The 15,318-nt window shown below is 32.6% G+C and overlaps 1 protein-coding gene across 2 annotated transcripts in view; it reads right to left on the bottom strand.

Annotated features, from left to right (window-relative positions):
- Positions 1 to 14,989, bottom strand: part of LOC106467961 (Krueppel-like factor 13) — a 22,546-nt gene extending 7,557 nt beyond the window's left edge. The window contains exons 1-2 of one of the 2 annotated variants that reach the window (XM_013928362.2): positions 14,343 to 14,988; positions 13,764 to 13,973 (exon numbers count right to left, since the gene is read on the bottom strand). In XM_013928362.2, coding sequence (XP_013783816.1) covers positions 13,764 to 13,973; positions 14,343 to 14,565 — 433 coding nt within the window. In that variant the 5' untranslated portion in view covers positions 14,566 to 14,988. Of the gene's footprint in view, positions 1 to 13,763 lie in introns of both variants that reach the window. The other variant, XM_013928354.2, reaches the window with a different exon arrangement.
- Between the last annotated feature and the right edge of the window lie 329 nt (positions 14,990 to 15,318).

Below are 15,318 nucleotides of genomic sequence, written 5' to 3'. Positions count from 1 at the left end.
ATATAATGTACAATAATTGAAATGTGCCTGGATAACAAAACATAAGTTAGAATGAGGAGGCTCACGTATACTCATGTTACCGTATCAAATAACATAAAACAAACCTTTGGTCTGTACAAAGTAATTTGTTTTGGCTGTGTTTTAATAGACTAATATTTTGTAAAATACAGTCACAATTTCAATTATTATTCTTTATATATGTATAAAGGTTATTGCTACTTTGAAACAAGTTCTTAAACTTACTTTTCTTAAAACATAGAACAGTAACTAAAGAAGCAAAGCAAATAATTATCTCTTCTAGTTATGACCTTTGTACTCAGTTGTTGCTTGACGTAGGTTGCCAAGCATTTAAAAAAATTGCACATGGAGGATATGAAAAGAAAATATTTTTTAGGTTTTATATATAAATTTGAATAACAAAAAAATCATAAATTACTACATTAGTACCATAGAATTCAACTATAATTTATCAAGCTTGGTAACTAAGATGTATTTTAGTCTAAAAAATATGAAAATTCAAGCAGACAAAAGAATGGTGTCAAGTCTGTTAAAGTGGCTGAGAAAACCACTAAGGGGACATTCTGAACTTCCGATTGGTTATTGATGTCATATATAGAAGTATGTATAAGGGTGCATTTCCAAAAAAAGAGTGCCACTGTGTTTGATTACATGAGCAATATCTTAGCAAATTGAAAAGATAAGAGGCTCTTATTATATATTCTAGCTTGTCAATATCAGTAATTTGAGTTTCCAATCCATTCAAAACTAGACTTAGTACTTTGACTTCACAAACATCTAATTTGAACCAATGCTGCATTAAACACACCAAGTGACACACACAAATCAATGTTTGTGTATTTTTTAACATTTGCTTTTAAGTTAAGAAATTGAGTAATATATGGTACTAAATTCTGAATTATAATCTGCAGTTTGATACCAAACTTATTGACATAAGTTCATGAAATAGCAGTTCAATAAATTTTTGAATGCACGTCAACAAACGAGATGACATGGCCTTTCACCTGTACCCTGTCTCGAATGGGCTAATTAAGGTGCTTCTGTTATTACAAATGTGTTTTCACATAAACGTAAAAACATTTCACATGCACACAAATATATTTCGGGAATGTTTTATGTCAGTACCCAGTTTTCCTAAAAGTATACAAATACAGGTGCATCATGATTTTTAAACAAGTTTCATAATTTAATAGCATAGTGAGTATTGTGAGAAATTAAAATTTTTTTGACAATAAATCTGAAATAAAAATGACCTTTCACTCCAGATAATTAAAAGAGAACTTTCATTTAAATTGACATTTTACCTTTAATGAAACTTTATTATCTAAAAGTGCAAGTCTCTGCATTTGCTTTTTCAAAACTGTCCTTTAAATGTACACCCTTGAAAAAATAAAAATTTAAACTCACCCTTTATTACTCAGAAAATTACTACCCCCCTCCCCAACTGTTGTAAAGTGCTGGCATCCTCTACTGCCAATGGCAACTCATTCCACAACTCTATTGCCCTGTTAGAAATATAAAAGTGTGCCTAGCTAGAAGGTCAATAGAATAAAAGCCTCCAATTTCTTTGTGCCATATTTTAAAGATAACAGGGCAAAATTATCAAAGTTTAAGTTTTGAAGAGCAAACACAATCAATGCATCAGTTAACTTTGTTTTATTTTTCTAACAAGGTGATTTTTTTAACTGAAAGAGCTGCCATTAGTAAAGTGAGACCAGCATTGTACTTTACTTATAATGGGGGAAATAATGGTTTTCTGTAAAGTAAAGAATGGGTTTAAATTTTAACTTTTCTCAAGGGTGGATGGTTAAGCGCAATTAATTAATTCTAACAATCTAATATTTCACTATAATAAACCTCATATCCTATATTAATTCACTTTGAAAAGTACACTTTAAAGGATGCTGAGCCCAAAAAAGCTGTCATCTGATTTTATATTCCTGGTTTATCTCGGATGCCATGTTTAAAACTGCATTCCTACCACAACTCCGGAGATAGCAGGTTCAAACAGGGTGCACTTGCTCAGGTACCATAGATGAGTGTTCTCATGGGGTTTATTTTTGGGTACAGACCCCCTTTATCTTGGATTGCTATAGAAGTAATTGTGGATAATGGAGGAGTTTGATCAGTATACTGGAGCCTCTGTGAATCATGAAGGGGCCTTTGAAACCCACAGCTCCAGTGAGCACTTGTATTTTAGTCTAGTTCCTGTTAGTATTCCATATTCCAATTTTAACTATTAATAATCTATTTGCAAACTTTGGTTGGTTGGCCAATAAGATTAAAAAAATCACAGATTAATTAATGGACACAATAAAAACATTCCAAACTTCAATGATGATTTCCCCTTCAGACCAACCACAATTATAACCTTTTCCTAAAAATAAGGATAACAAAAGAATTATCACCATAAATGGTTTCAACAGAAACATTAAAGATAGTATTGCACTAAAATCACCTTTCTAACCATATCTTCCTGAGCTCTCATCACATAACTTTCTCATACATACATGTATTCCCATCAATATCAATATTATGATCGGGCAGTTTGTTATGTAATGTCCATATACACCTGTTTCCCTCTTTTATGAAACTTATCTCAAACACTCTCCACATAAAAAAAAAGCCTGTAAAATCACTTATTTTGCAAGTTTTCAACTCACTTCTTATAAACAAAATAACCTTTTTTGTTGTTACCTTTATTTATGAAAGCAGGTAATATCTGTTACTGCAAGGGAAGAACATTACTTAATATTACATGTTGTGTAAGAACAACAGCAGTATCCTTCAATTTTGTTCATGCAATATCTGGAGGTCACAGTCTCATCTATGTCATAATAAGAATGATTATTCATATTGTAGCGCATGCTGTTCGTATAAGTGCGAAGTTTTTTGCACACTAAGAAAAACTGCATTTAAACAGCTTGGTATATGGTTTAAATTTCAACAACTAGAAGAAAAGATTCAATAAAAGCAATCATCCAGGTTAATTATAACTAAGTGCATAATTTTTTTTTTCCACAATAAAGAATGTACATTTTGTTTTACACTTCATGTCCATTCTCCATTTCATTTAACAAAGTTAAAAAATTTTAGTATTTCTCTACAATCAACATCTTAATCAAATTTACAGTTATCAAATGGATCCATCCAATATAGCTCTATATTAACCCTATCACTATTGGTAAAGATGGGTCAGAGGGCTTGTCATCACATTTGTAAACTTACATTCAAAATTTTATTGAACTACTATTTTATGAATGTATGTCAATAAATTTGGTATGAAATTGTAGATTATAATTAAAATTTTAGTATTATACATTTTTAATATCTTAATTTAAATAGAAATATAAAATAAAATTGCTAATTATAGATTTTTGTGCATCACATGGTATGTTGGTTTCTTGTTTGGGTCAGATTAGATTTTATGACACCCACAATACAATGTCTATAGTTTCTTAAGAATTCAAAACTCAAATTACTGATATTGTCCTATCTTTTTCTATTATTACATTAAGTGAATCCACCGTAGTGGCTCTTCCCATCTCTGCCATTTTGGAAATATTTGCTTACGTACGCCCACTTCACTCAATTACATGTTTATAACCAATAAAATACAAAATTTTGGATCTGTTTACCCCTCCCAGCCTTTATAAGGTGTTTAAGCAAGAAAATCTGTTTTTTCCCATTGGAATTTTGATGACTGGGGGCAAAGCAAAATGATGATCCAAAATGAGTTTTTTTTACCCAGATACAAATTAGTTGGGAAGCCTGATAAATTAGTGGAACTTTTTGATATCGGAATAGTAATTTATGATTTTTTGTTACATCTTCCACATGCAAGATTAGATGAGGCTTAGCAAGTTGCAACATATGACTGAAAACTACAAAGAAACTTTGTAAGTAGTAGAGACCATTATTTTCTATATTTTTTAAACCTACTATTCCATATATTAACAAATACAAGTGAAATTTAAGAATATATTTGTAAATAATAATAATAATAATGATGATAATAATATATATACACATGTGTAATGTATGACAACCAAAATGTGATTTTATTTTATGAAATACAGGTGTTTTACTACAAAACTAAGGCCAGTTTTATGCTACTCACTATCTTAACATGAGCTACATGTGCAGTGAGATTTACAACTTGTATGGTACTATTGTTAGTCAGACACTAAAACAAAAAATTAGTAAATATAAATATATTTATATAGTTACAAGATTTAAGCTATTTAGAATAAACATTTGTGGTTTCCTGTTCCAATTTGAAATCATTCTAGAATAGAAAAAAAAGTGTAATTTGGATTTTCACATTTTTTATGGTGGTTATTACAGTCAGTCAAGTTCACCAACCTCAAACCTCATATAGAGATAAGACAGAGAAAATAACAGATAAAATATAGTTTTTCTAAAAAAATGTTTGATTTATCTGGAGGTTATAAGTTTTTGCAAATTATAATTTTCAGATGAATAAAAGTATTTTTAAATCTTAAAATCAAAATTACATTGCACGCCAACATTCCAAAAGAAAAAAAATTTAAATTCAAGAGCAAATCTTTAATTAAAAACCTTAACAATTAATTTCAAAATCTGGTGATTTGTTTATGAAAGCCTTTTAACAATTACTAATAATCTGCAAAATTTCATGAAGATTTTGAAAAGTTATAATATAACTACTCTCTTGGGTTACTTTGGTGGATACAGGTTAGGTAGAATCCACCTAGACCATAGTGAGAGTTAATTCAGTTTTTACCTGGATATACCACAATATCAATTCCTAGTCTTAATATTGTCCAAATATTATTCTAAACTTAGTTTAGACAGTCTCTAATAAAACATTCTGTGATTTTAAAGAATACTACTTTCCAACCATTTTTGAGCCTATTCTGTTGAGCAACAAATTTCAGCTATTGGCTTCTGCAGATGGGGAATTATTGAAGGTAAGGAAAACAAAAGGGTCAGAGAAGGATGTAGATGATAAATAAGGTTATAGTTATAGGTGATTCCTTGATAAGGCATGTGGATAGAAGAGTCTGTGGGGTAAATAGGGAGGAAAGTATCAGATTATGCTACCCAGGGGCACAGGTGGAGGATATAACTGACAGAGCAAGAGATATAACAAAGGGGACTAGCAGAGATGCAGTTTTTGTAGTGCATGTAGAGGCTAATGATATAGAGAAAGTTAGGTTAGAGGAGCTAATTAATTAGTATAAGGGGTTGATAAAGGCACTTAAAGAAAACGGTCATAGCTTATATTTGTCAGGGATACTGCCCAGAATTAACTGTGGGGATGAAGTTATAAGTAGGTCATTAGGGCTAAATGCTAGGCTTAAATTAGTACATAAGGATGAGCAGATTGGCTGGATCAGTTCAGTGGGAGAAGGGAGCTTTTTGCAATGGATGGTTTACATTTAAATGAAGTATAGGATGGCTTGTTTGCTAAGGATATTAACTCAACTGCAAGAGAAGTTTTAAACTAGGACTATATAGTGGTGAGGAAAAACTGAATGCAAAAAGAATAAGATGCAGAGAAAAGTTTAGCATAGGAAATGAGTATAGAAGTAGTTATAAGGATATGCTTAATTGTTACTATTGTAATGCTAGAAGTATAAGAAATAAAATAATGACATTAGAGGTCTGGTAGGAATGGAGGATTTTGATATAATGGGAATAACTGAAACATGGTTGAACATAGATGATTTCGATGATAGAAGTTTTTTTGAAACACAGGGTTACAGGCTATTTAATAGGGATAGCGTGTTAAAGAGGGGAGGAGGAGTGATTTTATATGTAAAATGTGAGTGACATCCTGTTGAAGTTGAGGATATCAAAGACAATAGCAAAGGGATTGAATGCATTTAGGTTTCTATTAGTGGATATAAAGGGAAAAGGCTTTTAGTGGGAATTTGATACAGACAACCAAATAATACTGATGAAATTAGTAAGAAACTTTACAACGTGATTAAGATTTCAACTGTTAATGAAGTCATAATTATGGGTGATTTTAATTTCAGGCATATAGATTGGGAAATTCTAGAATCAAACCATGGGGGAGAAAGGTTTTTGGAAACTGTTCAGGATGGCTTTCTTCACCAGATAGTGAAGGAATCAACTACAATCAATGCTATTTTTAACTTATTGTTAACTTCAAATAGATAGATAATTGAGATGGTGGAAATTGGGGAACATCTTGGTGCAAGTGTTCATTGTTCTATTCGGCTCACTATTGTTACGTATTTGCTTGTTTGTTAATTTCCGGTATAAATTCTTTCCGAGGAACTTCAACCTCTCTTTTGCAGCAATGTCTGCAGTCATTTTTGCAGGATCTTCGGCTTAGTCCATCATCATTTCCATGAGATATAACAGATGCAACAACACTTTGTTGTTCCCAAACATCATTTTATCAAAGTTAACTACACACTTCCTCAGTAGTAAGTAGTCTAACCATAATATGCATGGGTCTTCAATGTCAGCCAAGTATACTTTGTGTCTGTCCTTTATGCCCATGAGCTCAGTAGTCACCCACACTGGTCTCCACAGCCTTGAAGAATGTCTTGTCACACCACAAACCTTCTGTATGGCTTCTGGTACTCCTTTGTGATCCAGCACCTTGATACTCACAAGGGTTTGCTGAGATGCAGAATTTATGACAAAGTTGCACTTTTGACCATCCAGCTTTCCTTTCACGTAGACACTATGTGTGCTTGCCATTTTACACTTAGCTATTGGGTCTTTCATGATGGAGGTTGGTGGGCATCCCTCAACACCAACTACTACTGGTTTCCAGAAGCTGACTTATTGGTAGTATTCTTCTTACACTGGCTACTCATATTTCCTTGATCTCCACAGTTCCAACAACCTTTCTGGATAGCAGCCTTTCCTGTTTTGAAGTTGCCGGTATGGGGCACTCTTGTGCCCAAGTTTGTTACAGTGCCAGCAAAGTCCCTCTGAAAGCTGCATCTACAAACTGATCCCTCAGCAACAGCTTGAGGACATCTGGTGACGCAGTTGGATAGGCCTTGCGTGTCATACTTTCCAAATCCTGTGCCAGCTCTTCCCTTTAGCACGGACTCTCGTCCTAAACCTAGCCATGTAGACTTCAGACTGATTTTGAGTTCCATACCCGAGTTCTAATGCAGCTGCCAGTGCTCCATAGTGATAACTGCTCCTGTCATCTGCTGATAACTGTCCAAATATTTCCACTGGTTGTCCCTTCAAGCTCCTTGCCAGGTACACTACTTTCTGCTCCTCTGTCCATCCATTCATTTCTGCCAGGAGCTCAACTTGTACTTCCTTGTATTTGCTTCCTATGGTGCATTCACATCGAATTCCTGTGGCTTTCTTCATACTGGATCATCCCTATTACTGACACTCATGTCTGGAATGCGACTTCTGGCAGGACTGAAGATGTCTGCATTACGGTTTAGCTGCAGGGTCTGGAAGGGGCTTCCTGTTGTCTGGGGCTGATTAGGTGCATGGTTAATATATCCTCACTGTGTAAAAGACAGTAAATCCTTTAATGTACTTAGATCACTTTGAAATTTACTAATTTTTCCATTTGTGTGAGCTGGCAATCTCTCAACTGTTGGAGACTTTCTTCCAGTTTATTTTCTCGTTACAGTTGCCACTGGTGCTGGTTTTCTTGCCACTGCTGTAGTCTATCTTCTCGTTTATTGTCTTTCTCCTCCAACCACTGCTGTAGTCTTTCTTCTTGTTTCTTTTCTGGTTCTTCTTTTTCCTCCAACAACTGCTGTAATCTTTCTTCTTGTTTCTTTTCTTTCTCCTCCAACCACTGCTGTAGTATCTTTTTTCATTCTTTTGCTGTTCTTGTATTGCTGCCATCAAATATGCTAAGTCGTAATTTGATTTGCCACTTCTGGTTTCCATCATTTTTCTTTTCGTCCCACTCTCTGACACCAATCTGTTACGAGTTAGTTTGTTAATTTCCGGTATAAATTCTTTCCGAGGAACTTCAGCGATACAAGTCCCTTCTTGATTAAAACTAGTTTATTCTTTCTTGATACAAATTTTAGTAATACACAGAATTTCCATAGCCACTTTAAACTTAACAACTTTTATAATACACGCTATAATCACAGTGATTCACAAGCTCGATAACTCTGCTCTATGTGACTGAAAAACACACAATTTATGGCTCACCGTCACTACTGTTCGGTTGACTCAATTATCTATCTTCTCAATCCCACTGGTTTTTCTCGCCACTCTTATATACTAAGAGGGTGTCTCGAATGCACTCATGCCTTCATGAGCATTCGAGAAATTTTAAGCATGCTACCAGCACCAGCAGCATCACATGACTTCTATTGTCGTAACACTATTTTGCTGCATATGTAGATAAGGAATAATGATATTTTGGTTACAAATTTAAAAAAAGCCAATTTTGAAGGGATGCAACGAGAGTTATCTGTTGTGAACTGGGCAGTTGAATTATTTGTAGACACTGATCAAATGTGGAAAATTTTAAAGATAAATTTTTAAATATTCAATGTAAACATATTCCTAATAGAAAGAAAATGGCAGCTACAAGTGAAAAAACCAGGTTGGCTCACAAAAAGTTTAAGAAATAAAATTAAAGAAAAGCATCATAAATTTAAAAAATTTAAATTGACCAGCATGACAGGAAAATTATAGAAGACCAAATTGGTGAAACAGGAAACGAGGACATCAAAAAGGATGTACAAGAAAAAGTTCTCTGAAAATGTAAAAATTAACAATAAGGATTTCTTTAAATACATTAAGAGGAAACAAAATGTTAGGATAGGGACAGAACCCTTGAGGGATAATAAAGAAGGCTAGTATCTGATGATTACGAGATGGCTGGGTTATTAAATTTTACTTATTCTTCGGTTTTTACTAATGAGGATTTAAGTAGTATTCCACATCTTGATCAGTTTATAAATGGATGAGATCAAACAAGATGACTGCAATAATTCTGAGTTGGTTAAGAAAAAATTGGGAAGTTTAAAAAATGATAAGGCTCCTGGGCCAGATAAAGTTTTCCCATGGGTTTTGAAGGAGGTCAAAGTTCGGATATGTGAGCCACTTGCTACTATTTTTTTGTCAGTCCTTGAATAGTGGGCAGGTATCTAAGGATTGGATGTTAGCTAATGTAATTTCTCTTTTCAAGGGAGGTGATAAAAAGTGTCCCAGTAATTATAGACCCATTAGTCTTACATTAATTGTAGAAAAAAATTTTTTAAGTCTGTTAAAAAATGCTTTGCAAAGTAATTTAACAAAGTTTAGAATTTTATTGGATAGTTAACATGGTTTCACTTAGGAAAAATCTTGTCTTAAAAATCTTTGAAAAAAGTTACTGCTCATGTAGACGAGGGTAAGGGTGCAGATTTCGTGTTTCCGGATTTTCAGAAAGCATTTGACAAGGTGCCACATAAAAGGCATGTAAAAAAAAATTAGCTCTATGGGTATGGGGATAAGTTAGCAAATTGGATAGAAGAGTGGCTGCAAGAAAGCAGAGGGTTGTTACAAATGGAGTTCAGTCAAACTGGATTAATGTCACAAATGGGGATAGTCTTAGGACCTTAGAGATAGTCAATAAATTACTAAATTTGCAGAGGATATGAAGGTTTTGGGTGTTGCTAGCTGTGAAGAGGATGTTGTTGATTTACAAAAGTATTTAGATCATTTACTGAGTTGGACAAATAAATGGCATATAGGTTTTAATTACAATATATGCAAGATAATGCATGTGGGTTATAATTTGAATTACAAGTATAATTTGGACGGGAAAAAACCTTAATAGTATTATAAAGGAAAGAGATCTTGGAGTAATAGTTGATCAGTCTCTAAAGCCATCAAAGTAGCATGCTGTTGCTAGTGCAAATAGGATTTTAGGTTGTATCTATAAAAATAATGAATACAAGTGTAAAGAGGTTATACTTTCATTGTAAGGGTCACTGGTCAGGCCACATTTGGAATACTGTGTTCAGTCTTGGGCTCCTTACCTTATGAAAGGACTGATTTGTTGGAAAGGGTTCAGAGAAGAATTACTAAAATGGTGTCTGGGATGGAGGGATTGTTATACAACGAGAGGCTGAAATCTCCCAAATTGTTTTCTCTTGAAAAAAGAAGACTTGAGAGGGTCTGATTGAGGTGTTTAAGATTGTAAAGGGAATTAATTGTGTTGATGTATCATCTTTTTTATATTTAACAATGAGAATAGTAGGGCTAGGGCACACAAATATAAATTTTGGCAAGGTAGGAGTCATCTTCAGCTAAGACAATTTTGTTTTCCTAACAGGGTGGTTGGCCTTTGGAATTGGTTGTAGAGGCAGTAAATTTAAGTGAGTTTAAGAAACAGCTTGAAAAGTATATGAATGAAATGAGCTGGGTTTAAAATGTTTTTATTTTATTTTTTAATCATTTTTTAATTTAGTTTTGTGGATGGAACAGCCGAGATGGGCCAATTGGTCCCATGTTGTCACAAAAATATTGTTATGTTATGTTAAAAGAAGAGAAAAAAAAAGGTGGCTGCAAGTAAATGACAAGATTGGCCCACAAAGTGTATAAGGGATAACGTTAATCCTTTTGAGACGGGTCACAGTTGAAAAGCAATGTCATCTCGTTTGTTGACTTGCATTCACAATTTTATTTAACTACTATTTCATAAATTTATGTCAAAAAGTTTGGTATCAAGCTGTATATTATTATTCAAGTTTTATTACCATATATTACTCAATTTCTCAATTGAAAAGCAAATATTAAAAAAACAGATAAACATCGATTTTTGTGTGTCACGTGGTATGTTGAATGCAGCACTGGTTCAAATTAGTAACAAATTCGAACAAATTAGAAACTAAAATTACTGATATTGACAAGCTAGAATATAAAATAAGAGCCTCTTATCTTTTCAATTTGCTGAGATATTGCTCATATAATAAATCAAACACAGTGGCACCCTGCCCATCTCTTTCCATTTTGGAAATGCTCCCTTATATACACTTACTTCTATATATGGCATGAATAACCAATCAAACCTCAGAATGTCTCTCTAGTGGCTTTCTCAGCCATTTTAATGGACTTGGTACCATTTCCTTCTTTGAACCAATATTTCAATGAGGTAGGGTGTGTCTTTAGTCAGCTCGAAATTTCATATTTTTTTTAGACTAAAAATACATTTTTGTTACTAAGGTTGATAAATTATAGTGGAATTCTGTGGTATTAATGTAGTAATTTATGACTTTTTAGTTATTCAAATGTATATATATAAAACCTAAAAAAATATTTTGTTTCATATCCTTAACGTGCAAAATTTTTAAAGCCTTAGCAACCTATGTCAAGCAGCCACTAAGTACAAAGGTCATAACTAGAAGAGATAATTTTTTGCTTTACTTCTTTATTTACTGTTCTATGTTTTAGGAAAAATATGTTTAAGAACTTATTTCAAAATAGCAATAATCTATATACATATATAATGTATAATAATTGAAACATGACTATTTTACAAAATACTAGTCTACTAAAACACAGCCAAGACAAGTTACTTTGCACAGACCGAAAGTCAGTTTTATGTTATTTGATCCGATAACATGAGTGCATGTGAGCCGCGTCATTAACTTCTGTACTGTTAGTCAGGCACAGCTGAAAGGTCAATATAATAAAAACATAAATGTACAATGTTGTGAGATTTAAGCTAATTAGTCTATACATTTAAGTTTTAATGTTATAATATGTGTTCATTCTAGAATGAAAGAGGTGTAATTTATATTTATATCCTAATTTTTTATGGTGGTAGCAAGATCGGTCAAATCAACCGAACCCATACAGAGATTAATTACTGAAAGTAACAGATAAAAAATAAAGTTTTTCCTTAAGAAACAATTCATAGCTATCTTGACATTATAAAGATTATGCATGTGAAATTTCAAAATGTTCTGATGCATAAAAGTATTTTTAATCTTAACATGTGAAAAGAAAAATAGACATGAGAAAAACATTTCTTTATAAACCTTAAGACTTAATGAAAAAAATTGATATTTTGCATATGAAAGCATTGTAATGTTTATTGATAATTTGCCAAATTTCATTAACGTTCAGTTACTAATTTAAAAGTTACAGCATGAAAACTATAACAAGCACAAAATGGTTACGAGGTCGGTCCCAGGGACCGAGCCTGTGCTGAAAGAATTAAAGAAAAGCATTAGAAATTAAATAACTTTATATTGACATGAAAGAACTTTTGGAGAAAAAAAATTAATTTCTATCCTAACAGCTCTAAAGCAACTCAGCAGCTCTTTGAACTGGTTTAGTAACTTATCAGATCAGCTAGATGATTAGTGGAACTTAATTACTGGTTGATCATCAAGCTTAATTCTCACATGAAACTTGATTAATCTAAGATAGTAATAAATGGAAACACTAATTCTGATCAGCTGGTTATTTTCATGAATTGTGACACAAATCAATTAAGCTAAACAACAATTAATTAATCATAAACAATATTGAAAAACCATAACAATACTTCAATTACTTGGATAGTTGGAATAATTAAAAATGGTAATAATCAGAAAGACTAGTTTTTATGATTGTTTTCATGACATCAACTGATTTAATCACAATATTGATTATCAAATACTTCACATTATACTAACTGATGTAATCAATGTCCATAAGTAACTGATTAATCGAGTTAATCGCTCAGCTCTTTTACTAACATCATTACTCCAATTCGCAGTATAAAAGCAATATATTTTTAGTTTCTGCTACTAAGCTATTTTCTCCTACATTCTGAACTTTAGCAACCAGTTAACAAGTTCTACTCCTTGTTTTCCAGTCCACCCACTGTTCTTGACAAGTGTGTTGAAATACAAATAAAGCATACGGAATCCAAAAAACAAAACACAGTCTAAAAGCTAAAATGAATTATATGCCACTACTTTTATATACGTCTCAGGGGAGGGTGGTGTATCTCAGACACTGGAGGTTGTTCATGCAACCTTTCAACATAATACATTTGAATATATTTAATTAACAAACCTCTTTCTACAAAAGGTTCAAATCTATTTCTTAGTTTGAAATAATTTGAATTATAAAAAAGGTTTAGAGAACTAGACTGATTTTTTAGGAAGCAATACAGAAATACCTTGACTACTGTTTTCAAAACATCAGATCTTTGATAAATGTGCCTAAAGATGGTCTTTTATAGAAGAATAAAAAGCTTTGTAATAATATTGAATGACTAATAAGTATAAATTGTGATAGCCTTTATTCAGGATCATTCTAAGTATAAATTGTGATAATCTTGATTAGGATCATTCTCTGTAAAAGTTATTTTTTGTTAGTAATAAAAATTATGGAAAAGTCTACCTGAGTGCTTGATTCTTATTTTTAAATGAATTTAGACTTTTGTTCAATTACTATACAGATGAAGAGCTAGAATTATCATGGCTTCTACTTGCTGTTTTAGAATAAAGCTTAAAGGATTAACTGATGGAATGATGTCATTTTGCTTGTTCTAACATTTTACATCACTTACCACTAATACATTCTTTAAATTTAAAAACTGAAATTTATCAAACTACTAAAACTAAAAGTACTAATAGTAATACTATGTAGTATTACTAAACTATGATAACCTTTATCAACATCCTTGCTATTGGTTAGATTAGGTATAAAACATACCTAGTATGAATTGTCAATTTTAATCGCATGTAAGTATACAATTTATAATACATGTATATATAACCTATATTTACCTGTATGTGTACGAAGGTGATTTTTCAGGTGAGAACTTTTACCATATGTTTTTGTACACCCCACAAAGGAGCAAACAAACAGTGTCTTCTTTGAGGAGCTGGTACCATTTTGAATTTCTGAGCTTCTGTCAACTTTTTGTTTTACTCGTTTAGAAGATATCTTCATACAGTTTTCTTCCATTCCTCTACTTTGCACAGGGAGTAAAATATCTGAAGGTGAAACAGATGAATCAACATTTTCATCCATCACAGTGAAGTATCGTTTATTAGTTTTAGACATGCAATGATCACTTAAAGTCTTTGCTAGACTTTTAGTTTTACTACAAGACTTCATTCTTTCTTCTACCCTTTTACCACAATAGGAATTTTTTTTCTTCAAATGTTCATCAGGTCGTGTTACTGAGCCCTCTGTGACTGAAGATATTATAGGTGTTACATCAAGGGCTGGACTTTTTCGATTCACAACGGAATTTGAGTTTTTCTTAAGCTGAGTTAAATCAGTTAAAATCTGAGCAATCATGTTAAAAGGTTCATTAAAATCTTCTTTGGATAAAGCGTAAGAATGTGATTTATACTCACTGTTAGTATTCTGTAAATATATTTCATTGTTTGTTTCCATGCTGGCTGTAGCCTGCTGGCTTCCCTTGTCTTTTTCCCGCGTTGCCCTAACACAATATTGTTCTACCTCTGGAGACCATCTGGCATCAGAATCACAACGTGGCTTTGAGTTCGACATTGCCACTAAACCTTCAGCAGCTAAACTTATTAGTTTATCAGAACACAAAGAATTGTTGAACTCCATCACTGTGACGATAATTTTCACAGCCTTTCAATTTCATATGTCATATCCACTTTTAAAATAAATTTTACTAATGGTGGCTAGGCGTAATACTAATAATACGCACATTTAGTAAACCTAACGGTGCAAAAGCCTTCCCTTATACTGAAAGTTAACTTAGGTAAGTGCTACCTAATATTTACATCTATAATTACCAATAAAAATTACAAGTTGTAATTTGTTAAGGGCTATGATGTTCTGCAAAAACCTGTGCGACAATGTAACCTTACTCTCATTACTTGCTACATTTACTGGATAAATTCATAGAACCCTCAAACACTACGAGTACGGCTACTCTCTGTATATTGTACTACACATTGCAGCAAGGACTAAGATTTCTTCAACCCGAGGCTTTAAAACTGGGCGTGGCAACAAAACCTATCACGGTGAGCGAGACTAGAAATGGGGCACCACGTGCGAGGTAACTATGATTGGCCAAGCAAAGAAAGCAGCTGGTAACCTTGTCCATGAACAAAGAAAAAGAAAATAGTGATTGTTGTTAGCATTTTTTTTTATCCATTTATATTTTTGGGAAGGATAAGAAGCTTAATATATATTATAATTATAAGTATATAATTTTAGAAAACTGGTGTTTGCATCTTGATATAATTTTTATAATGATTTGAAAGAAAGCCAATTTATTACTAACATGATTTGGCTATATATTTTGTAGGTTTATAGTAATATTACATGTATGTATGTTTGTAATCAGGCACA

The sequence above is a fragment of the Limulus polyphemus genome, unplaced genomic scaffold, assembly GCF_000517525.1.
Source record: "Limulus polyphemus unplaced genomic scaffold, Limulus_polyphemus-2.1.2 Scaffold84, whole genome shotgun sequence".
In the NCBI taxonomy this organism is placed as follows: domain Eukaryota; kingdom Metazoa; phylum Arthropoda; class Merostomata; order Xiphosura; family Limulidae; genus Limulus; species Limulus polyphemus.
Note: the sequence above shows the minus strand (reverse complement) of the source record. Positions and strands in the feature narration are given on the sequence as shown.